This window comes from Astyanax mexicanus, chromosome 17, assembly GCF_023375975.1.
Source record: "Astyanax mexicanus isolate ESR-SI-001 chromosome 17, AstMex3_surface, whole genome shotgun sequence".
Taxonomy (NCBI): domain Eukaryota; kingdom Metazoa; phylum Chordata; class Actinopteri; order Characiformes; family Acestrorhamphidae; genus Astyanax; species Astyanax mexicanus.
The window spans coordinates 17,728,097-17,753,636 of NC_064424.1; the positions used below are offsets into that span (position 1 = coordinate 17,728,097).

The following is a 25,540-nucleotide window of genomic DNA, read 5'->3' on the forward strand; positions in this document are numbered from 1 at the left end:
TTTAATGAGAACTTTTAATGGTGAAAAACCTCATTAAAACCTGCAAATATATCTGTATTTGGCCTTTTTTTGCAACAGCAACAATGTGCAGTTATAATAACATTAAGCAACAGTGTGTAAATAAATATGAGCTGTCTAAGCAGCATTTTAAGACTTCATTTGACACTACAGATAAGCGTCATGAGCGGCTACAGTGAGAAGATCAAGTTTCAGATCGTTACTACTTAGTACCACTGTGTGAACTTCACTGCTGCAACCTAACACCATACCTATACCACGCATTTTAATGCGGGTTCGTCTTTCTGCTTTAACCCATGTGTCTGTAGATGTTATTACGCAAACGAAGGTTTTGGGGCCCGGCTCAAAGAAGGTGGGCGTAATGTCGGCGGTGTCTGATGAATCAGTGGCAGGAGACAGTGGAGTGTACGAGGCTTCGGAGAAAAGGTAGGTGACCAGGTCAAGTTGCTTACAGCTCAGGTGTCTGCACTTTAGATGGCTGGTTTAGAACTGCGTCTACTACAATGATGCTTTGTCAGGCTTGTGTCATTTAGAGATTAGTGGTACACAAGTGAAAGGTTAGGGTAAGCTTTGTAATGTTAAAATGATATAGGATGTGACGCAAGGAGTTACTTCCATTCACTGATTATTGTAATATTATTTTCTCGCTCAGGTTAATCAGTTTATGATTATTTGAAGATAAGAAAGTGAGGAGGGGCTCTAGGACAGGAGCTTATGTTCATTTGGCATATAGAATATCCCCTTAAAATGCTGTGCAGTCCAAGACTACGTCAGATTCCAATTCAGGGAATCAACCATTAGTTCTCCTATTTGTTCTTGAATGCCTCGTACCACACAGACAGACTTTTTTTTTTTTTTTTTTTTCCTCCACATACTACCCTATTTTTTGCACTATATGGCGCACTAAATTAGAAGGCACACTATCAATAAACATCTTTTTTCTTGTATATTTTCCTACATATTAGGAATTATAAGCTGATTATCAGGCACATTTTATGTGACAAAAGTAACTAGTAGTAGGAACAGGGGTGTTACCAAGTTTTCCTTCTAATTCAGCTGGTCTCACCACTGTAAAGCTAAACCAAGTTAAGTAAAAAAAAAAAAAAAAAAAAAAAACTGTTATTCTTAAAAAAAAAAAAAAGCATTTCAGACGAGTCAAAACAAGTCACACGAGCGCTGGATGTTAATCTACACAGATTTCTTTCCTGAAAACTGTTTTATTTGGGTGAGTAAAGTGCTTCCGTCTATTTACAGTAAGCTTAGATTTCCAGATTTAGCATTAGCGGCTAATCACTAGTTGCTAGCGGTGTTTTAACACAGTAAACACACAGACTACAGTCCGATATACTCACCTCTGAACAGCAAAAGAGCTAGATCTGTGGTTAGCAGCTAATGCTAATGCTGCTTCAGCAGTGCTAGACGGGGTTAGCAGCAGGCTACAGGCCGATAATACTCACCTCTGGACCGCTAAAGAGTTAGTGCTTAGTGCGGTTAGAAGATAATGCTAATACTGCTGGAGAACTAAACTGAAACTCCTGTATAATGCTGTACTTCAGCAGAGTGGCTTTACTGCTCCTTACAACCCTGACTGTTAAAATTCATACATACAAGGCATACTGACGACTTTTGGGAAAATTAAAGGACTTTAAGTGCGGGTTATATTGAAAAAAAAAAAAATACAATACCTGAGATCTTAGATCTACAGATTATGGTCTATTGAAACCCCGCTGGCTAAAATTCAGAGGAAAACTTACGTTTCTTATGACTTACCAAAATCCTTCACTTGTTTGTAAAGCGCTTTGAGATGATTTCTGTATAAAAGTGCTCTAGAAATAGTTCATCATTAGCATTATTAACAAGAACACTGTCTGAAAAAATTAACCAACTCCTTCATTTTATAATCTCTTCAGTATGGTGTTTTTGAAAGTGTGCATCCCCTTCTGGGGTCCACAAACGCTAAAATCTATTAGGTGTTTCCCAATAAGTCCTAGTAAGAAATTTTTTCCAATAATACCACTTCAGAAACGCATCCCCTGCTTCTCGTTGTGTTTAACTGGTGGAGATGTCATCATGTGCATCTCATCTGTTATTGGTGGGTTCTTCCATTACAAAATGCTTTGTATTAAACTGGTAAGTGGACACTCAGGAACCACAGTTAAGGACTGAAGAAGGGAATGTCTATAAGTGCTGTCTTATAATAAAAGTTGCTTCTTCTGCAAAGCAAAGAGTCAGATAGCAGGGTGCATTAAGAATAGCCTTGTACCTGCAGATGTGAGGCACATATGAACTAGTGATTTTACAGTCTAGCAGACTCAACAGACTCTGGTAATGTTTGAACCACATTTTGTGTTACATTATAACAAAGTAAAATTATTTGTAGTTTTGTGACGACCAGTTAGTTTCCGGACCCCAGAGGTTTAAATCAGTGTCAGAACACTGACTTCATTTAATAGATCTAAATTGTGCTGGTGAATGTCCCCACAGGCCTGGAATCCCTGCAGAGCAGCTGCTTGGCTATGATGAAGGAGGATCAGTCAGCTGCGCTCAGATTAGACTGGGGATGAAGTACGAAGTTAAGGAGAATCGGTTTGCTGTTTTTATCATGGAGCTGATCAACTGCAGCACTCTGTCCTTGCCTGCCAACCGAAACATGTATGTTCTCTTTCCTTATCCTTTTTGATTCTTGTTTTAGATTTAGGCCCTGAGTGTAATCTGAGTGTAATCCTTTCCTTTGGAACAGACGACTGAGCCTACTGAGATAAATATCCATAAAAAAAGTGAAATTTGAAAAAGGTTCAACTGATCGGTTCTGGAGTATGGAGTATTTACAATTTTACTGGTCTGAACAATTGAATTGTTAAGAATTTCCTTTCTCTCCCATCGGCATTGGTATTTTAAGACCTGTTGTCTCCTCAGGCTAAGTAGTGCACTGTGGCAAAAATAAAATCTATTCTCTTGCCTCTGCAGGTACGTTCGGCTGGTGGTACTGCCCTGCCCAGAAGCCACTCGCTGCCTTTTCCGCACCCGTGGCTCGCTGCCCGACGACACTGTAGAGCTGAATGAAGTGTTCGGGGTGCAGCTGTCTCCTGTCGCCCTCAGACAGAAGACCCTTCGTGTCGATGTGTGCTGTACCAGCAAGTCTGGAAGAGAAGAGTGTCTGGTAGGTAGTGTTTGTAGCTGACAGGCTCACAGCTGTGTGTAATGATGTGGACAAGGGGTGTGCCATATTCTATTGTACAGAATAATGCATTTTGGAATATTGTTAGCCAAAAAATATCCTGAAATATTGTGATGTTATTTTAGGGGCATATGGGTAATCAGGGTACAATTATTACAATTAAATATAAGTCACACTAATCTCATTTTCCACTAAATATCTATTAGAGACAGATAATATCTGCTCAGTATAATTCATTGTAATTCAGTCCTAAATATATGAAGTACATTTTTGGTATCATCACAGCAATGATTTCTGTTACAGTCTGGTGAAAAATTTAATTAGAGGTCTTCAAAGTTATGTAGTATGGAATAATATTCCCAAATTAAATGCTAGATTCATATTTTTGCAATAGTGTATTCTTGAAATTATTTTTTTAATTCAGTGTTTTGTAATATCATCAAGAATATTATCACATTTTTTATTTTTAACATTATTTATATATTCCACTGTAGTCACTAAGTGTTCCACTGTAGTGCTAAGATAATATAATTTTGAGGAAAGCTGCATTCTGGGGATTTTACTAGACTGGAAGATGTAGTCTCTGATCGAGATGGTTGTAGAAATGTGAGCCAGTAGAAGACATTTGGAAAAAAAAGATAATAATAATAAAAATTGTTAGTTGTCCAATGTGGTATACATTTACAGGTCATATCACATCAGATTGCCTAATCCCAAATTTGAAATCTTAAGTGTGACTGTGAAGAAAATCTGACTGTATTATTATTAATTATTATTTTTTGTCCGTTTATTTATCCTGTGAGTTATTATAAGGAAGTGGTAACTTTAATTAATACATTATGGTGCATAATCCACATGTGTTAAAATAAGTATATACAGTACAAGTTGTTTGATTTCTCTCATTTGTCTCTCTTTTCTCGTCTATTCAAGGCTGGTGCTCAGATAAGTCTGGCTGATGTGGACTGCTCAGAAGAGTGGTGTACCAAGTGCTATAACCTCCTCAACTACATGTACATTACGGACATGGATGGCAAGCGCAGAGAGCCAGGGCCCTCTATTCAGCCAGAGAAGGTAGTGGATACAGTACAGTGCTGTGTACTTGTTTTTGTATGCAACTGAATGTGTACTTACTCCTAGACTAAGTAAACTGAAAGAGAATGTAACTTATGTTAGCTTGGTAACTCATCTGAAAACACAGCTTCTGCTAGCTAGTTGACATGACACATCGACCAAATGGTTTACATCGGAACAGCCACTTCATTAAAACCATCTTTGTTTTACACCCATTGTCTTCTTTATCATCTCCACTTACATATAGGACCCTTTGTAGTTTTCCAGTTACAGACTGTAGTCCTGTATCTATTTCTCTGTATACTTTATTATCTTCCTTGCTCTCTGTTCTTCAATATTCAGGACCCCAGAAAAGCACTACAGAGCAGATAATATTTAGATGGTGGATCATTCTCAGCACTACACCAGCACGTGTCTGATCTGCTCGTATCAGAGTAAAAAAAGTACTTTAGGGGGTTAATAAATTATATAGAGGAACAAACGTAATACAGTCTGTAATTATTAAACCACAAATTTTCCCCAGTTAGATATTTAATTATATAGCTATGTATGAAGTGGCAGTTAACAGTAAAGGCTGAATAAAATTTGATCAAACCTTTCTCATTTATCTCAAATAAACTCAATCCTATCTCAGTTTTGCCAATAGCATACAATCCATGTCTGTCCATCTGTTCATCACTCAGGTTACATCCAGCACCACAGAAAACCCAGCAGCTAACATGGAGAACGCACCTGAGGAAGACTGGTGAGTGGCCTGTTATTACTAAATGAAGCTAGGAAGCTTTGAAACATTGTGGCAAGTAAACTTGATTTGTCCTATTTAGCATTTGGCTGAAAAGTGGTGGTAAATATCGTGGTTTAATACAAGAAAAGTCTGCTGCACTCATTTAACGCAGGGTGAATAATAAGTGAATGTTCAAGCCGAGGCAGCCTTCGCTCTGTCAGTGCCAGTCAATGGAGAGGCCTTGCTACAGCCACATCCTGTCTCTCACCTGGCAGCCCCGAACACAAACAAAGAGAGCCTGGTTTAAATTTCGCCCTGCACCTCCCCTCGTCCTCTGTGCTGAATACCTGCCTGCCTTTCTCGGCTCTCGTGGGAATTCTCCCATAGCGTAGGGGCTCGACAGAAACCCTGCTCACACACTTCCCTCATTGGTTCAGATATGCGCCTCTCTGAAATGCTACAACTTCCGAAAGGCAGTATTTTTGCGCTGTTGGATGAAAAAAAAAAAAGAACATACTGGCTTTTACTAGCTGTCTACTTGTTCTGCCTTCAGCCAATATATTGATAATTACATTATAGACTTATCAGTAAGGTTTGATTTGATGTGTTTAATCATTGGACTCCTTATGGGATCTTAAAATGATGATAATAGTATTATATTTCCAAATTATATCCTGGAAAATATCTAAAATAATTGTCACATGCCAATCTGTCAGGTATGTTTTCATAGCTGTAGCTTTGCTTTGCTTTGCTTCTGGACTTAAAAACATTTATTGCGTAGAAATATGAGGCTTCAAGTCAACTTTATGCTAAATTTGTCTAAATTTAGCGTCTTAATTTAAATTAGTGATTTGTATTTTTATATATTTATTTACGTATTTATTATTTTTTTAAGTCTTAATGCTATTTGTTTGGATGCTGTAAATACAGTTATAACACTCAACATTGACTCTAAAACAGCCACATGAAGACACCTGAGAGTGGGTGGTCTCAGTCTGTGGTGAGAACATGATCTGACCTCAATTCAGCACAACTATCAGATGCATTTACTTTGCAAGTTTGAACTAAATGACTCCTGTAACCTGTTGTGCTTTCTATATAGTTCAAACTATTACAGCTATGAACAAATCCCTTCTCTGTTGTTTCTCCATGTTAAATTTGGATGGAAATACACACTAGTCTAAACCACAAGACACATTTTTCTGTATTTGCTTTCTATCTCTTGCCCCAGACCAGTCTGACCAATAAATTTACAGAATGTTTTAGCATGATTTGTTGTGATGCATTTTTCTTTGCTTAAATTATTCCCTGTGTGAAAACAAATCAAACCAAGGAAAAAACCCTCCAAATTTACGTACTTACTAACTAAAATATTGGTGTGCAAATTCATTTAGCTAATTCTTAAATGATTGCCCAAGCTGAACATACTCTCTTTACCAAAACTAAGACCGTTTTCCCATTTGGAATTTTGGAATTTCTGAACCAAAGATCATGTGTTTGTTACATTGTATTAATTTAGCATGATTACACTTTGTTTCCTTAGTTTAATTAGTTGAATATACCTTTTACTTCTGTTTATTAATAAAGGTTGTCTACAGTTACAGTATATACAGCGGTGATGAGCTCTCTCGTGCATGTACTTTTACATTGACGCACATGCATGTGGAGTAAGTAGGTGATGGTAGCCTGCCTAAATCGTGGTTTAGTTGATTGGGACCAAGATAACCTCTTTTGTTAGGATCAAATTTTAGAACTTTGTTCCAGACTGTGATTTACGACACCTTTTATATCTGCTATTTTTTTTAAACCAAACTCAAAAGTCTAAAAGTTCAGAAGCACCCTAAGAAAAACATTTGATAATTTGGATGAACTAAAAGCTGTTAGTCAGTTTTGGCTTGTGACAGTGGGCTTAGCGAACAGTTTCAGTTGATTTACACTCTAAGAGATTTTTTAAATTACACACTCACCACAACTCTGTAAGACTTCATCCTATTACTTATGTTTGCTTGGCTGAGCCAGAATCTCACGCCACTGAAACTGCACTAGGAAAATATGCAGGCCTAACTCCTGTAATTCCCCACATGACTCAAAACCACCACCAGCTTTCTGAGCAGCTAAAACGTTCTCTCTTTTCCAGGCAGAATTTGAGTAGATAAAGAATGCAGCCCAGTCACATTCTATGGGAAAAGTACAGCTCCGCCTGCGTTCACACTTTTCTCTGTGAAGTTACTGACGGAAATGCAGTGCTATTAGTTTTCGTTTGATGTAAGAATCTGTACGGTTAATAGACAACACATTGATGTTTAATTCTGTGCAGCTTCTTGAGCTCCGTAGCTGATCTGTTTGTCGGGAGGAAGTGCTCAGTGGCTTTCAGGGAGATTTGGGATTGATTGATGTGTTGATTGATGTGTTTTCTGATGTTCTGTGCTCTGACAGGCCCACGGATCCTCTGGAGGGGGACGTCTTTGTGGATGGGGTGGATCTTGACATTGAAGGGGAGGAGTTCTACCCTGAAGGTTGCCAGTGGGAGGTGGAGGAGGAGGATGAGGAAGAGGAGGAGGATGAGGAGGCAGAGGCAGCGGCAGGCAAGCCTAGTCCAGCGGCAGCTATTCCAGAAAAGGTTTCCTCCCTTTCCTGTTTTAACGAAATGGTTCCCTTAAATCCTTGTTACTTGGAAACGTTTGACACCTTTCCTAAACTCAGGCTCTGTAGTTGTGTTTTGAACTGCTAACATTTTATTATTGTATATGACTTTCTGTTTTACTTGCTGTAAAATGGGACATTCAGTTCATGAAGGATTTAACAGTATGGCATAAATCAGCAGTTTTATAGCAGGAAAAGGGCACCTCTGAAACTAAAGTTGAGGAAACAAGCCAACTATGAGCCATGTGTCAGAATTGTCTTGACCAGGGGTGTTCAAACTTTTATGTTGGGGGCCAGAAGGAGAAATATATAGTCACGGGCCACAGACTCTGTAATAAAACAAATAATGAAATATACCACTTTAAATAATACATTTTCATGATTACTTTCATTTACACACCATTTTACTTGACTTGCTATCTTTATCTATTATTGACAGTGTTGTATAAACTAAGATTTTTCAAACTGATGTTTCATTTCATGATGTCTCTTAATATTAAACTCCTTAATTACGGCAACTTTTCAGACTCTTTTGCCGTTTTTCTGCGCTACAACTGCGCACTCTCTCTGCTTTTAGACTCTTTGGCCCATTTTTCTGTGCTACAACTGCACACTCTCGCTGCTTTTAGACTCTTTGGCCCGTTTTTCTGCTCTGCAACTGCACACCCTCTCCGTTTTTAGACTCTTTGGCCCATTTTTCTGCGCTTTAACTGAACACTTGCTCCGCTTTTAGACTCTTTGGCCTGTTTTTATGCGCTACAACTGGGCACTCTCTCCGCTTTTAGACTCTTTGGCCCGTTTCTGACACCTAGCGTTTAAACTTTGAATCTCACATTCTAAAAACTTGCTTAACAGCGGGCCAACTTTCATTCTATTTCTAAAACACCTCGCCGGCCGTTCCAAAAAAGGAAACTGGCCGCAAATGGCCCGCAGGCCGTAGTTTGGACACCCCTGTTCTCGACTTTCTGCACTTTCTTTTTGTGCTGTTTGTAATTCAGAATAGGTTTTCTTCAGTATAATTTTCTGTACTGTAACACCCCTAGTAATGTCATTATCTTTTCTGGGTTGCGACAGGTGAATAAGGAGACGAGCATGGATGGCCTCCCCAACGCTGCTTCTGTGGTCCGGCCAAAGGAGCGGCGACCTGAGGTCAACCAGCAGAATCCTTTTGTGAGGGGTAACACTATAATCCGCTCCAAGACCTTCTCCCCAGGACCCCAGAGCCAGTATATCTGCAGGGTGAGCGCATATTAATGTAAAGTGTGCATACATGGGTGTATAAATATGCAGTTTTAGATGCAGTTTTACAAGCCTATTTTCAGCCTTGTTATTTTGCCCCAAATTAAACAGTTAAATTTCCTTCTAGATCAGTAAATTCATTTAGTAAATTCAATTTGAATGTATTTTTATAGCACTTTTTTACAACAAATGTCTCAAAAAGCAGCTAATTCCAGAGTCTGATAGGGTAGTGTTGCTGTATACTCACCGTGTTGTGCATCTAGCTAGCAGCAGAGATTTTAACCTGAGCATCTCAAACTCTCCACAGTACAACAGAAACATTATTATTAGTTATTACTAGTAATTGTTGGCAGGTCTGTACTTGTCACATGACAAGTGACCAAGTGTAAATGTGGTCCAGTTGTTCTTTATTAATCATAAATATCTGGTATCACTTGAGAAGAACATTATTTATTTCCTCCGTACCTGTGGATGAACACATGTATGGAAGTAAACACAATAAGACACACATTTTAATTTACTTTTGTTTTTTTTCCCTCCATTCCCCAGATTAACCGCAGTGACAGCGACAGCTCCACGTTGTCCAAGAGGTCTCCATTTGTCCGTAATGCATCAGAGAGACGCAGTGTCCGCATGAAAAAGGTACCAACATGCTTAAATCTGACACATCCCAACATCAGTAACATTAGTGCTTGCTGTTAACAGCACTGTTATCAGAGCGGGATTTTCCCGTGAAACACCCCCTGCATTGTGAACCTGAAGACTGCAAAGTCACAGCTGGCACCTGTTTTCCTTCCGAAAAAGACTAAAAGAATTCTGTTCTCTGAAAAGAGAAGGTGAATATGTGATCGGTAGTTTAATATTTAATGCTGACATTTCCTGAGTGACCCAAGGTCAGTGTTAATGAAGCACCAGCTACATTAACCACCCCCCGGTGCGGCTTCCTGAGCACTCTGGAAAGTTCAAGTTCACTCTTGACTGCCCTGTTAAAGGAGTTTATTAAGGCATTTGAGTGCATGGTTATTTAGATAACATAAAGAAGTGCTTGTGTTTGGAGAAAAATACCAAGATTTGAAGATGTGATACTTGTAGCCTGGATGGATCAGCATACCTTAATTTAGTCAAGACTGGTTGATTTGATTAGTCATACAAATTATTTATTACAATTTACTACTTGTTGATGATGATGAGGATAAACCACACTGAACAAGAGCAATTGCATACAAATAGGTATTTTCAACTCTAGTTTACGTTACGTACGAGTTATTAGTTTACTTAGTACTGTGTTAAGAGGTACTACGTAAGTGGTAGTTTATTCAATACTGGTCAACACTACTATTTTTAGTTGTCCAGTAGCAGTGCTGTGTGGCCCAGACCAGCTGCTTTTTTTTATCAGTTACTTTATTACTGCTTATCACTTCATCTATCCAACCTATTAGACTTCTTTCTGTTAGACTTCTTCCAGTTTTCTTCAGTTTTTAGAAGTCTTTTAAAAGTGTAGAAAACAGTACTCACCGCTCTCTGCTTCATCTGTAAATTTTTATGTGTTTCTGTTTATTTTTCTAGCTCAGTTTATTACTATTGCTATCGTATTTTTTACACTATAAGGCACACTTAAAATTCTTTAATTTCCCCAGTGCGCCTTTTAATTCAGTGTGCATTATGTATGAATTTTACCAGTCAGGTAGTAAGGAGCAGTAAATCCAATCTGCGGAAGCTGAGTTTCAATCTAGTTCTCCCGCACCAAGATTTGAGACTAAAGCAGTATTAGCATTAGCTACTAACCGCGCTAGTAAGTAAGTATTATCAACCTGTAGCCTTCTTATAATCCCGGCTAGCATAGGCATTAGCCCTTAACAGCATTAAGCGCTAGTTAGCTCTTTCGTCATTCAGAGATGAGTATTTCGGACTGTAGCCCTTTTGTTTACCGTGTTAAAACAAGCTATGTGGGAAGAACCGCTAGCTAATATCGCCCTGGTTTACTGGAACACTCAGGGTTTCTCATTGTAGCGCTGTCTGGCTAGCCTAAGTGAAAATCTGGAAATCTAAGCTTTCTGTAAATGAACAAAAGTGCTTTACTCACCCATATAAACAGTTTTCAGGAGGGAAATCTGTGTGGATTAACATCGAGAGCTCGTTTAACTTTAAAAGGAAATCTTTTTTATTACAGTTTTGTTTACTTAGCTTAGCTTTACTTTACATAGTTAGCTACTCCCCCACCACCACCCAGCGGTGAGACTTGCTGAATTGGAAATTCCTTATAGTGTCTCTTAAAATGCGCCTTATAATCCTGGGCACCTCTGGTCTATGAAAATAAACCAGAAAATATACGTTGATTGATAGTGCACCTTATAATGTGAATGCGCTATATTGTTTATGAATATGAAAAAAAAAAGCTTCTTGATCACTCTGTCTCTCCCTTTCTTTCTTTACCCCGTTCCACACTCTCTCTAGCCACCAATGCAGGTGCGTGGTCTGGAAGGCGTTCTGCGGACCTCCCTGGACCTGGAGCTGGAGCTGCAGGTGTCTCGGACGCGTCACAACCGTCTGAGTGAGGAGCTGCATGTCCTTCGGCAGCTGAAAGAACAGCTGGAGAGCGCGCGGCAGCTGGGCCAGCGCAGCCTTCCCACCTGGGTGCAGGAGGACGAACGCTTTCGCCTGCTGCTCTCGCAAGCTGAGAGACAGGTGGGTGACCTGCTGGATACACACACACACACACACACACACAGCATTTCTAGCACCTACTGTACTGTACTTTTCTGGGTGGGAAATGAATCAGATGTTCTGTTCTGGTCAAGAAGGTTGTGTTCAAATTTTTATGTTCCAGTACGGATTACTCATTAGCAGCTTACAGCTGTAATCGGTAAAGCATTTTAAAGATTACGCAATCGCTGTGGTCCTTTTTTTCCGTTTTAGGGTGGACTAATTAAGATTTTTCCAGGACTTGGTTGTGTCTGTCATTAACTCGCATAATGTTTTTGTTTGGTTTAAGAGAGTGCTTTAAATAACGCCCTATTAAATTCTATGAAATGTTTATATTTAATCCCCCTATTCAGGTTTTTATACGCATTTTCTTTAATGTATTTTTACATATTCGTCAACTGTGGTTACACATATGAAAGATGTTTAGAGAAATTTAGAACTGCATCCATGAGTCGTTCAAAAGTGAGCGAGAGCAAGTCAGGACTGTTCTCATTTTTATTCAGTGTGCCTTGATGTTTACAGTGTTTAATAATGGTGTAAATTTTCAATCATGTTTAGTCACTGATTGAATAATCATTTTATTTATTATATTTTAAACTTATTGAATTTTTAAATTTATTATCGTTTGTATTAGTGACTTTTCCTTTTTCTCTGTCTGTTTTGAGGATGTGATTATAACAGCTGTTATGATTAAAGTTGGCCATTATTTAGCGGTTTATGTCCAGCCCAACTGCAGGCGAATGATAATCTGTGAAAAAGTTGTTGATTATCAATAAATTTTGATGTTCTTGTTCAAAGCGAAGGTGCTAAATTCATTTTTTAGATATAAGACAATTTCTATGTTTATACATGAAATCCATTTTTTTTAATGATTAATACTAATGTAATTACTTTTTGTTTCCCTCATTCTTCTTGGTAGACTCAAGAGGAGCAGCTGCAGGAACAGAAGGTGGAGAAGATGATGCGGACGGCAGCTAAGGAAGTGCACAAGATTCGCGGGCAAAGCCGTAAAGAGGGGCCTGAAGTCCAGTCTTTCAGGTGAAGATCACATCGATGTTTTTTTATTAATTTTTTTATTTTTTTTGTAGTTATGTAACAGAAATACTGCTTTTAGATTAGCAGTAAAAGAGAGATTATAGCTGTCCGGTATCAGGATCTCATTAGCAGTAATGCTTATTTATGGCTCGTTTGATCCTGGTCTCTTCAAATCCAGTTGGAATAGTCAGCATTTTTTTTGTTGTTTATCATTCCCTGTTTATATGTTCACAGAGAGAAGATGGCCTTTTTCACCCGAGCTAAGATAAACGTTCCTGACCTGCCAGCTGACGATGTATAGAGGATCTAAAGTATTTCCAAGTCTTAAACTGCTGTTTCCGTGAAGAAAAAGCTGACCTCTGGTGGTATTATGAAGAATGAAGAATTATGCAGAAAAAAAAGTGTATATTCAGTAGGAAGAGAATGTTATTTTAAAACACTGGGTTTAAAGCTCTCAAGTCAGAATCTGTAGATTTTTGTTTTCCTTGTATTTGTTTTGTTAATTTTTTAGCTAGTACCAACAACAGCATTTTATTTTGAATTTTGTGCTCTTTTTTTTTGCTGTCCATAGCAATGTTTCTTCTGTTACTAATAATTGTATATTGGTATCTGTACTAGGTATTTTTGTGGTAGTCGATCATTCCAAAACACCAGTGTGTTGTTTTTACAGAGGTGACGAGGAGGACAGTTGCTCTGTTGATTGGGCAAAACCGCTTACTGCAAAACTCGTATACATGATGTGAATACGGATCCTTACGGTACTTTCATGATTCATAGCACAAGAGTTAGGAAATCACTACTTGGACGCTTGTCAGTATGAGTGAATTAGGTGGAAACCGGTTCTGCCAGTGAGGTCTCGAACACAAGCAGGCACATGCTTCCGCCAAGAGGACTGGCTCTGTTCTTTTCACATATAACCTAACTGATGATGATGATGATGAAGAAAATAATGTACAAAAGATTGCTAACTTTAGCAGACATAGACATAAACAAACAAACGAAAGTACGAATAACAGTAGCCCAGAGCTCTTCTACTTCTTCTTCTTCTTTTTTTTTTCCCTTAACGGGTAGCTAGTTGTAACTCTGTGCAACATTCAATCCAGCAGGTTCCCAGCCCAGTGTTCCCAATGTTGTTTAATGCACGAGTATCACATGATTGTCATTGAGGCACAGCACGTTAACCAGTGGCCACAGTCTCAGCAATTAAGTATGTAGAAACTGCACTTAGTCCCACAGCCTCTCAGGTAGATTCTTGGCTAGTTTATGCACTTTAATAGAAAGTAATCAGAGAGCGGGCAGCGCTAATGTGGCACATTGGGGTGGCACTCGTGAGCACACAGACGTGAATGAAGGCCTGATGGTTTTTTTGTTTGTTTGTTTTTTGCTTATTGCCCAGGAAGTGAACTCAATTCATCTCTTAAAAATGCATTTGCGAACCAATTCGATGTTTTGTTAATTATTATTATAATTATTTTACTTCTCTTTTATTCTATCATTTTATTTCTAATTTTATTTCTATTTTTTCTTCCCATTTTCTTCCTAATTTACACGGACAGTTTACCCAACCCACTCATAAGGACTCCCCCTATCAATAGTAATGTCTCTATGCTCTCTCAGGGCTCCGGAAGCCAAAGGCAAGCTACATGAACAGGATTCGAACCGGTGATCTCCTGATCATAGTGGCAGCGCTTAGACTGCACCGAACCACTCTGAGCCCCCCCTCTCTTTTATTCTAAATGCTTGACTCGATTTGCTTCAAGGACTTACCAGGAAATATATATATATCGTTATTGAATTCCAGACTTGATTGCTTTAATGCATTCAGAACTTGCTGTGCAGGAAGTCCAGTTCAAGGCTAATCATCTCCTAATCAGTTGTGTAATTCCCCCTCCCCGACACATTCTTTCAAATTGAGCATCGCTGGGCTTTCTGGCTGCGGAGTGCATCTCCACTCTCAGCACATGGCGCACATCCTCTGGAGGAGGGTCGTGATGTCACTGCTAATGAAATATGGAACTGGATCATTCAGAGTGGCAAAACAGCGGCAGCAGCAGAGCTGGAGTTGAGAGCTCGATGCTTCAGAGCTCTCAGAGCCTTTCACTCGCGTTCCCCTGCACACTACACTTTAATAATGCATAGTGAGCTTGTTACGTAACTCTGTGGATCTGTGTGTTTATCCTTTCCGACTCGAGTCCCTCTGCTGCAAACTGAATTCTCACACTGAATTAATTCAGATCATTTCAGCTCAGTCCAGTCCAGTAGTAGTCATTCAGTTGTGCTTATTGGAGTGATTGGATAGGTATATGTATAGCCCTTAAAAAAATTGAGAGATCACTTCTTTTTCTGAATCAGTTTCTCTGATTTTGCTATTTATAGGTATATATTTGAGTAAAAATGAACATTGTTGCTTTATTCTATAAACTACGGACAACATTTCTCCCACATTCCTAATAAAAATATTGTCATTTAGAGCATTTATATGCAGAAAATGGGAAATGGCTGAAATAACCAAGATGATGCAGAGCTTTCAGACCTCAAATAATGCTAAGAAAACAAGTTCATAAAAATCAATATTTGGTGGAATAACCCTGGTTTTTGATCAAAATTTAATGCAGCTTGGAATGTTCTCCTCCACCAGTCTTACACACTGCTTTTGGATAACTTTATGCCACTCCTGTTAACAAATTTAAGCAGTTCTGCTTGGTTTGATGGCTGTGAGCATCCATCTTCCTGTTGATTATATTCCAGAGGTTTTTAATTTGGTAAAATCGAAGAAACTCAAAAGTTTTAGGTGGTCTCTTATTTTTTTTTTCCAGAGCTGTATATACCCAACTGGCAATAATAAGTAGGGATAGTCTGGAGGACAACTTGTATAAAGCACTACTCAGTTAATTTGTGTACATGTAACTACACTACATGGAATTTAGGCTCCCCCTGCTGGTCCATCCTTAGCATTTACACTAACTGATGCCCCTTTTTTCTTTCTATATTTTTTTTGGCTGTTGCCAGCAATAGGTTCCTCCTGTCTCCTTCCAGTTCTGAATTCCAAACAACCACTAATGCCTTTGTAATAATAATAATAATAATAATACTCATAATAAGCACTCGACATGCGGAATACTTTTTAAAACTACAGCCACACTCCTATATACTCCCTATTTGTACTTGGAAACTTCATGACTCAGCACCAGCCAGCTTATTTAGAAATTCCAACAAGACAAATCCTAAAGCCTTCAGTTTAAGTCCCAGCATTGCACACACGTGCATGTGGCGCCTGGTGGTAATATTCTCCGCCCAGGGACGGGTGCGTGTGTTCAGAACCCGTTTCTGCTCTCCTTGGGTGACCTTTTTCTTGCAGAAAGAACTGGACACGTGCCTTTGACCCCTGTGAACTCCAACTAAATTAGTTTCCCCACTATACTGTTGTTTCCTTTGCCTTGCACCTTGAGATATAAAAGAAAAGACAAAGACAAAACCAGCAAATACTGTCCCAGTCAGCACCTTTCCATTCAGAACAAGGCCCATTGGAAAGAATTGAGTTGAGTCTGAAAGCTTTACATTTAACCAAATATCTCTAATGCCTCTAGTTTGAGCTTTTTTATTTAAAAAAACAAACAAACTAATAAATAATGAGCACCAGCATTCTCAATCATCTCCCAGCTCAGGCTTATGAGAGTTCAGAGAGTAAGGCCCAGACTTCTGGGAAGTTTTTCTTTTCTTTTTTTTCTAAATCCATTCTCGCTTGGCATTCTGTTTTGCCCCTTTTTTTCACACAAGCTGCGTTCCAAATTCAAGGCTGTGTTCCGTGGTGGGGTGCATTTTTTTTTTAGCCACTATACGTCATAGAAGGCTCCTTTGTATACAGCTAAGATATGCACCTGACATTCAGGATGATTTGAAGGACACAACTGATGTATCCTTCATTATAGCCAACAGTCACCCACAAATCAATGCATACATTCAGCAAAAATTGCAAAAATGGTGGGAAATATAGACTCTTGAGCAGAGTTAGCTTTAAATTCAGAAAGTAATTCTTTAGAAAACACTCCTACTGAGGATCTACCCTACTTTGACTGCAGCCTATAGTTTGGAACGCAGCTACAGATTGTAGATTAGACTAAGTTACTGATTGCTCTAGGCTCATTTGTGTAGGCTTCTCCAGATCCACTGGTTCAGTACACGAAGTTACTACCACTGCACACCTGGCCCAGGGCCTTTAAGCTACGGTACAAACGAAAGCATGAAACTGAAGCCTTTTGGAAAAATCTTAATCCTTTACGTATTTTTGTTTTGTGGAATGTCCGTCTGTTTGAAGAGTTTGGAGACGAATGTGAGGATAGAAATGTTTCCCTTTAAACAACCTGCACTGTTGTTAGCAGCTGAATGTGAATTGTTACATGGAAACACTACACTCTAGTTTTCTGTAGTGAACTGGAAGAAGAACAGCACACGGTTAAAATAAATAAAGTGGCAGCCTGTGGAGGATGAGCGACCCTTCCGATCGACTAGGTGCTCTTTTTACTCTCTGATCCAAGGCTCTGACACGTCGCTTATCTAACACTCTGTATGTGTTTTTATGTTCTGTTGACTGTGCGGTCATTGTAATCATGTGCAAATCATGTAGGACTCGCTTTAGATAACCATGAGATTAAACAAGAAAAAAAAAAGAGAAACAAATCACCATCAGTAACTGATGCTGGTAGTGATGACTGATTTGTCGTTCATGTAGACTTACAATAGGATTCTTGTTTTCAGAGCGTATTTTTGATTCTTTTTAAATCGGACGTTTCAGTGCTGATGGAAGAAGAACTTGGTCTTTCCACAGAGGCGGATTGGAGAAAATACAGCATGTATTTATTGCACTTTTGTGATTTGGGTGTGCTGTTTTTCTTTTCTTGTGAGACTTACGAAAGCTGTGAATTTTATCATCAACACTGTACTGTCAACGAAAATTGTAAATATGTCACCAGCACAAGAATATGTTTTGTAGTTTCACAACAAATATAAAAAAAAGTTCTTTTCTTCTAATCCCCAGTCTGTCTGTCTTTTTTTTCCTTGAGTGCGAGTTTCCTGAGTTTACATCCAGATTAAGCATCTTAATAGAAGTATACATACACTAAATATAGTATTGTCCCATGGATGTAAAGAATACTGCTCCTGCACTAAATGTGGATATGAATCAGTTGTCTATTTCCACAGACATTTCTATCCAGATGCCACCAGTCACAATAATTATCCCCTATTGCATTGTCCACTGTGGGTGGTAATGCCTTCTATGATATTTTCCCAGCACACCTGCAACATTGCAAAACTTCAGAAATGCAATAAACTGTCATCGATTATCAGGCCCTGTATGTTGCCTTGCCATGAGCACACTGACCAGTGTTTGTCCCTCACAATATAACACCTCACAGACAGAAACAACACAGAAATAACATTTTATGATCAGTTTACATACTGCTCTCTTAAGTCTTTTGTCCGTGCATGTCAGCGTATAAAAATAAATGACATCTCATTAATTGAATTCATGATTTTTTTAATTCAGTCCGGTCCCATTGCCACAGATGTAGCAAACCTGGGTATTTGAGCCACCACTGCATATTCATCCATAATAATAACTATGGATTTAGAATACTATCTTACAAAAGGATAAATTATGTTTAATTCATACATCAGGAGTTATAGTAGCTAAGTAGCTAAAAAAAAATAACCCAATGTCTAGATAAGACCTGTTTAAAAGAAGAGCTAAGGAGCATGCCTAATGGACAGGCCTTAACTTTGGTCTTGTGTTATCAGTGTAACCTGAGATATATTTTTCAATAAACAACATGTCTCCAGGTTTACATAATTTGTCCAAAAAAAGCTTTGGGAAAAAATAAGAGACCATTTAAAAAGTTTATTTGATTTTACCAAATTGAAAACCATAATCAAGAGGAAGATGGGCATCACAAGTCATCAAACCAATCTGAACTGCTTGAATTTTTGCAACAGGAGTGGCATAAAGTTATGTAAAAGCAGTGTGTAAAACTGGTGGAGAACATGCCAAGACGCATGAAAACTGTGAACCAGGGTTATTCGACCAAATATTGATTTCTGAACTCAAAACTTTATGAATATAATTATTATTATTATTTTATTAATATTGTATTCTTTTTCTAATTGTGGATATTTTTTGCTTTGTTATTAATCTGAAGCCCAAATACTAAATGTGACAAAATAATAGTAGCTAAATTATAAAACCAATTTTAATCATATGGTTGTATTAGGAATAAAAAGCAATAATTATAAATTAAAAAAGTTATTTGTATTTGAAAAGTCAAGTGTATTTTTTTATATTTATATATATTTGTATTAATTTATTTAAGCGTATTTTCATTTTTATATTAATATTTGTTTGTGTTTATTTATTTAGACGTATTTTAATTGTTATATTTATATATGTTTTATTATTTATTTATTTATTTAAATGTATTTTGTGTGTTTCCGTGCTCTTAAGGCTTCCTGCTCCCGCAGCCCGTGTTCAGTGCTGGAGCGCTAGTAGCTGCTTTATCCGCCGAGCCTCAGCGCAGCAGAACTCCTGCCAGGTAAGCGAGCCGGACAGCGGGCTTCACACCTGCTCTACCTGCGGTTAACTTCAGGTTCCTGTTTTCTGGAGTTTATATTATTATCTGTTCGCGGTATTGTTTAGTGTGTGTTTGTGTATTGAAGCGTATCTAGGCAGCTAGTTAGCTTAGCTCACTTGTTTGCTAACGCTAGCTTAGCTACAGCAAACTTAGGCAGTCTGTGGTGTGAAATAGTATTAGTGGGCTAGAAGCTAAGCTAAGCTAATCAGAGGTGCGTTAGCTTGTTGGCTAGAGGGGGTAGAGTGTTTCATAACAGTAGGTTAGTTAGGTTAGCTTAGCTCCTTGTATTTGCCAGTATCTTAGCTTTTATCCTGTAGCCATATAATTAAAATTATATTTAAATACGTAGTTACTCTTTGTTCCTACCTGGCTAGAGCTACAGTACAAGCTAGCTAGGTAGCTAACTACGTAGCTTGACTAGCTAGCTAGGTTAGCTAGCTTCGTGAGCTATGTGAGCTGCCTCTTCAGTGTGTTGAACTATATTGTTTTTTTTTGTGGGTAAAACGTATTAATTTCTCAGCACCGTGTTGTTCACACAGTTTATGCACTTGCATAAAGGCAAAGCCAGCTTTCTCTAACCTACTTTCACACTTTTAAGTAGTGGTTTTAGCGTTAGGTAGCTAGATTATTTTAACAAGCTGTATTAGCTAACAGGGCATCTATCTAGCTTTGCTATGTTGTTTGAGCTTGGAGCTGAACTCAGGTGCGTTTCTTTCCAGAGTTCCAGTTTGCTTCTACCTGCCTGTGGCCGCTTTGGACTCGCCTGGGTGCTTGGTTGCTTCCTCAGCCTGCAACAATGCCAGCCGCACTTGCAGATACTAGTCAAATTATCTGCGAGGTCTGGGCCAGCAACGTGGAAGAGGAGATGAGGAAGATACGACAGATCATTCAAAATTACAACTACATCGCTATGGTATGTAATTTTTTCTCTGTGTGTTTTTTTTTTTAATAAATTCTGTATTTTGTTGTAAATCACACAGGCCTACTCAGTGTGGGCTCCATTACACTATAATGCTGTTCCTGTTTTGGTTGAAAGTGGTCATTGTAGCTTTTAAAAATCTTCTGGTTACAACAGGTTGTAAGTTTGAGTTTGTCCATACAGTAGACGACTTTGAAAAGACTTTTAACAGACTAAAGTCTGACCCCTCTCACATCTAAAGATAACTCTCACACTGTTTACTCAAAAACTGAGATTTTACAAGATCTGGGGATCACTATCTGCAAGACTGCAACTAGATTTTTTCTGAGATCATTTCCCATCAGGCTTCTGGTGGAGTTCACATACAATACCTATTACATATTAAGTTATAGATAATGTGTGTATCAATACTGTGGTTTATCAGAGACTCACAACTTTGTTTTAGATAGAATTAATGCGGTAAAGAACGTAATTCTTGCAAAATGTTTATTTATTGAACTTGTTTGTATCAAAAATAACACTGCACGATAAGATGAAGTAGTGCAAAATAAAACAATTTAAAATACAGTGTGCAGTTTTAAAGGGTTTAAAATACTGTACATATTAAAGTAAGATATATGTTTGTCGCTTTGATAAATGAAAGTCGCTTTGGACAAAAGCGGCTGCCAAATGTAATGTAGTGTAATGTAATGTAATGTTTGTAAGTATATTATAAAAAATATGTGTGTGTATGTATGTATGTGTGTGTGTGTCTGTGTGTGTGTTTGTGTGTGTGTTTGTGTGTGTGTGTGTTTGTGTGTGTGTCTGTGTGTGTGTGTGTGTGTGTGTGTGTGTGTGTGTGTGTGTGTGTGTGTGTGTATATATGTGTATATGTATGTATGTATAAAAATGTACGTAAAATATTCTTGACTTGCGGCTTCCCCTAGCTCTCCTGTTGGTTGTTGACATTGTTCACGTCACTATTTGCGTGAGCCAAGTCTAAGATAATATTAAACACGGTTGATTTTATCTGAGCACCAGAATGCAAAAAAGACTGACTAAAACTTTCAACTCTAACCACCTTACACTGAACGATTGAGATGACGAAATCGCAACTCGACTCTAGCAAAACTCTAATGATTTTATCACGACTCTGGGAATTTGTATGCGACAGTGAAATGAGGTCGACATAAGTTAGAGTTGCATAAAAGAATGGACGTTCATCCTAAAACCTGGTTTAATTTCTCTCTTCTTCACCAGGACACAGAGTTTCCCGGAGTGGTGGTCCGACCCATCGGAGAATTCCGCAGCACAGTGGACTACCAGTATCAGCTCCTGCGGTGTAATGTGGATCTGCTGAAAATCATTCAGCTTGGTCTAACTTTCATGAATGAAGATGGCGACTATCCACCCGGAACAACAACTTGGCAGTTCAACTTTAAATTCAATTTAACGTAAGTGTTGGTTATCCTTGTTTTGAGGTGACTTAGTTCAGGTCAATACAGGGCCTGTATTGTAAAGTCCTATTTAGAGAGCTTGGAGGGGAGTAAGCCTGGGATGCCAGATTTCACTGCTGAATCCTTACTGATTATGTCTGGGCTCCATGTTTGAGTTAAATGTTGCTAATCAGATCATAAACAGCCACAGCAGCCTAGTTATTAGGTGGAGGAATTTAAAGTTTGGATAAACCATTACACTAATTACCTCTCTCTGTTTTTTTAAATAGAGAAGACATGTACTCTCAGGACTCAATAGATCTTCTGCAGAACTCTGGTCTTCAGTTTAAGAAGCATGAGGAAGAGGGAATCGACACGCTGTACTTTGCAGAGCTCCTGATGACTTCAGGCTTAGTTCTGTGTGAAAATGTCAAGTGGCTCTCCTTTCATAGGTGACGAACATGAAGGAATTCTTCTTCTCAAATCTTTTATTTTTTTGCTAGTATTGTTTGATTTCTCTTTTGATGTTTAGTTCACTGATCACCTGTATATTCTTGTCTGTTTTTGGACAGTGGGTATGATTTCGGCTATCTGGTGAAGCTCTTAACAGATGCCCGCCTACCAGAAGAGGAGCATGAGTTCTTCCAAATTCTGAACCTCTTCTTTCCTGCAATCTACGATGTTAAGTATCTTATGAAGAGCTGCAAAAACTTAAAGGTGAGATTACTGTTCAGCAATATCATGTCTGGCCTTTAGAGAGGTTACATTGTGTTCTTGTGAATTCACATGCTTGTTTGTGTGTATGGGTGTTTTTATTTTGTATTAAATTAATTAAAAATAAACATCAGCTATTTAACAATCAGATGTGTTGGGCAGCCTTTGCTATATTGTGGTAAACGCTCTTTATGTGGGCTGGTTGAACTAAGCCAACATGGTTTGCCATGTTCTTGCACATATCCTTCTTTTTGAATATTCTGAGCCTGTATGCTTAACACACTATGTTCAAAAGTTTGTGGGCACCCCTTCTAATAAATTAATTAAGCTATTTGTTTATTATTAATAGGTACACTTGGTAATTGTAATGACAGTATATTTACCCTTTTTAAAATCTGATCTGAGCAAAAGACATAATAAATGAGGGTTGTAATGTGAATGTAGCTGTATGCTCTTATTAATGATCTGTGTTTTTGTCAGGGAGGACTTCAGGAGGTTGCAGACCAGCTGGAGTTGAAGAGGATTGGGAGGCAGCATCAGGCTGGATCTGATTCACTGCTGACTGGAATGGCCTTCTTCAGGATGAAAGAGGTAGGAATCTTTATCAGATATCAGCTCCAATCACTATCCTTTCTTACGACCAGTCACTGCCCTTCATTCTCTTCTGTTCGGATGTAATGCCATCCTAAAATCATTTATAAGTTTTAAGGTTATGGTGAGCTACAGTTACCCCTTCTCACTCCTAAATCTTTTAATCCACTACAGTTCCCACAATACAATGCAAAAGTTAGTGACTTGCAGCATTATGTTTCATGTTTAAAGCATGTGTGTGAAAAATTGCCAAAACTGTGCATACAGTGTATTCTCTTATCGCCTCGGCTCTCTTATTACGTCTGTATAGTGATAAACCAGGATAAATATGCATACTGTTTCATTCCTAATAGTGGATAACCTCAGATATGAAAGACCCTTGAACTAAAACATACTAAAGCACTATTCAAACATAAGCAACTGTAAACCTTGTGAAAGAAGTGCTCACTGGTTTCTCCCAGAAGCTCCCAGAAATTAAGGGCAAATGCAGAAGAAATGAACCCCCTGTTTGTTTAAACATTGAGCATAAATTAGCATTTGAAACAGCAAACTGGCCTGCTTTGCACATGGCATATACAGCTCTGAAAACTTAAAACCACTTCAAAATGATTTTCTTTGTTTTCCCCAAATTGAAAACCTCTGGAATATAATCAAAAAGAAGATGAATGATCACAAGCCATCAAACCAATCTGAACTGCTTAAATTTTTGCACCAGGAGTGGCATAAAGTTATCCAAAAGCAGTGTGTAAAACTGGTGGAGGAGAACATGCCAAGATGCATGAAAACTGTGATTAAAAACCAGGGTTATTTCAAATTTCTCAACTCTTAAAACTTTGACTATGAAATTATTATTTTTTGCGTTATTAAAGTTCTGAAAGCTCTGTGTTTTTATTTGAGCCATTTCTCATTTTCTGCAAATAAATGCGCCAAATGACAATTTTTGTTTGGAATTTGGGAGAAATGTTGTCCTAGAATAAAACAACAATGTTCATTTTACAATATAAAATCAGAGAAACTGATGCTTAACTATAGGGTTCCTATAGGATTCCTCTTAAATGTGTGGCTTTAAGAATTGTTCAGTTACTCTGAAGTGATTTGAATTGAAATCTGATACGATTCTTTCTCTACAGCTCTTCTTTGAAGACAACATTGATGATGCTAAGTACTGTGGGCGGCTCTACGGCCTGGGGTCCGGTTCCACCCAGAGTCAGAACGGCATCTCCAGCTCCTCACAAGAAGAAACCAACAACAAGCACTGACCACCGAACTGGCGGCCAAGTGGACGACGCACTTGTTTTTATCCCATCCAGCAGACGTCATTCTTTGTTCCTTAAAAATTACACAAAAACTCATTCCAGCGGCCCTGTTTTAAAGGGACGCTGGAGGAAACTACCAGTTCTTTCAGATCCAGTTTTGCTGTTGCAATCCAATCCTATTACAAACATCCCAATATTCCAAAACAAAAACTCTGTAGTGGTGATTTTCCAAGCAGCCATTGCTCCAGGACATTTTAGCTTTTGTTTTACAGCATTAAAACAACAGAAAATATTTTTTAAGCACGGGACCAGCACTTGTATCTCACTGCTAACAAGATTCAAGGCATTTTAATATGCTCACCAGCAGTTTGGCAGAATCCTGTTCAGGAATTTTTTCCCCTTGTTTTCTTAAAAAAAGAGTAAAGAAAAAAGCTTGAAGATATTCAGTGGCATAAAGGTAAGGGAAGAATTGTTTAATGTTGGAAACATGCTTGTAGGGATTGTAATATTTTAAATTATGCTGGAAAGTGTGTGTATTAAAATGTAAACTTTCAAAGAAGCCAATATCTTTCAGCATTTTTCCTATGACGTTTTAGACCTGGTTTTGCAACACCTTTTAAGACTGAACACGTTGCAGGGATACACTGGTTCTGTGTAACCGTTCTTTTAATTTGTCCACCATGAAAAGCGGATGTTTGTGGTACATATTTGTTTTTATTCCATTCGTTGTTCGAAATCATTGTATATTAAAATGTTTTGTATCAACTGATTATTTTTTTTAATTTTATTTTCCATCACATGTATATAAAAATAATTTCTTAATTAACTCTAAGTCATGTTAGAAAGAGGTGTTGAAACAAAGTCTACGTTCATTTCAGAAACTGAATTTCTGATTAAAGCCCTTTTTTTTAAATCTATTATGTAATTTTTCAATGTTGTGTTTTACTGGGGGGAAAAGGTGCAGCAGAAATGGCTGCGCATTAGTTTCCAAACTGAATTTGGACTTTGTTTCAACACTCTCTTATGCTTCTTTTATGCAGGTGCATCCCAAGAAAAGTTTATTTATTTCAGAAATTTAAAAAAGTTCCTCCTAATAAATATATACTGAGTTTATCACAGTGATCTATTTCCAGTGTTTTATTTATTTAAATGTTAATGAATATTGCTTACAGCTAATGAAAACCTCATTATCAGTCAGTATTTCAGAAAAAAAAGACCAATTGGTACTTTTGGCACAGTGCCAAGTCCTGCTGGAAAATAAATTCTGCATCTCTATAAAGCTCGTCAGCAGAGGGAAGCGTGTGTGTTTGTGCTCTTAAATTTTGTTAGATGCTGCGCTGACTTTGAACATGCTATAACATAGTGACCAACACCAGCAGATGTTAAATCTCTCCAATCCGTCACTGATTGT

General features: G+C 38.1%; 2 protein-coding genes across 2 annotated transcripts in view; both read left to right on the forward strand.

Annotated features, from left to right (window-relative positions):
- wwc1 (WW and C2 domain containing 1) overlaps positions 1 to 17,639 on the forward strand; it is a 49,194-nt gene extending 31,555 nt beyond the window's left edge. The window contains exons 12-22 of the mRNA XM_007244424.4: positions 327 to 444; positions 2,503 to 2,670; positions 2,986 to 3,178; positions 4,127 to 4,267; positions 4,951 to 5,012; positions 7,428 to 7,611; positions 8,709 to 8,873; positions 9,423 to 9,515; positions 11,328 to 11,558; positions 12,496 to 12,614; positions 12,846 to 17,639. Of these exons, the coding sequence (XP_007244486.3) occupies positions 327 to 444; positions 2,503 to 2,670; positions 2,986 to 3,178; positions 4,127 to 4,267; positions 4,951 to 5,012; positions 7,428 to 7,611; positions 8,709 to 8,873; positions 9,423 to 9,515; positions 11,328 to 11,558; positions 12,496 to 12,614; positions 12,846 to 12,912 (1,541 nt within the window). The 3' untranslated portion in view covers positions 12,913 to 17,639. The remainder of the gene's footprint in view (positions 1 to 326; positions 445 to 2,502; positions 2,671 to 2,985; positions 3,179 to 4,126; positions 4,268 to 4,950; positions 5,013 to 7,427; positions 7,612 to 8,708; positions 8,874 to 9,422; positions 9,516 to 11,327; positions 11,559 to 12,495; positions 12,615 to 12,845) is intronic.
- Positions 17,640 to 19,064: 1,425 nt separating this feature from the next.
- On the forward strand, positions 19,065 to 24,898 carry cnot8 (CCR4-NOT transcription complex, subunit 8). The gene is made up of 7 exons (XM_007244423.4): positions 19,065 to 19,195; positions 19,954 to 20,147; positions 21,393 to 21,586; positions 21,859 to 22,020; positions 22,141 to 22,285; positions 22,763 to 22,873; positions 24,004 to 24,898. The coding sequence occupies exons 2-7, from the start codon at positions 20,031 to 20,033 to the stop codon at positions 24,130 to 24,132; spliced, it is 858 nt and encodes a 285-aa protein (XP_007244485.1). The 5' UTR covers positions 19,065 to 19,195; positions 19,954 to 20,030; the 3' UTR covers positions 24,133 to 24,898.
- Positions 24,899 to 25,540: the final 642 nt, after the last annotated feature.

Excerpts from the sequence above, each read along its gene's own strand:
- cnot8 (XM_007244423.4), top strand. The coding sequence starts at position 20,031 with ATGCCAGCCGCACTTGCAGATACTAGTCAAATTATCTGCGAGGTCTGG. Across the intron at positions 22,021-22,140 it reads AAGTGGCTCTCCTTTCATAG|TGGGTATGATTTCGGCTATC; the intron begins GTGACGAACATG and ends GTTTTTGGACAG. Across the intron at positions 22,874-24,003 it reads CCTTCTTCAGGATGAAAGAG|CTCTTCTTTGAAGACAACAT; the intron begins GTAGGAATCTTT and ends CTTTCTCTACAG.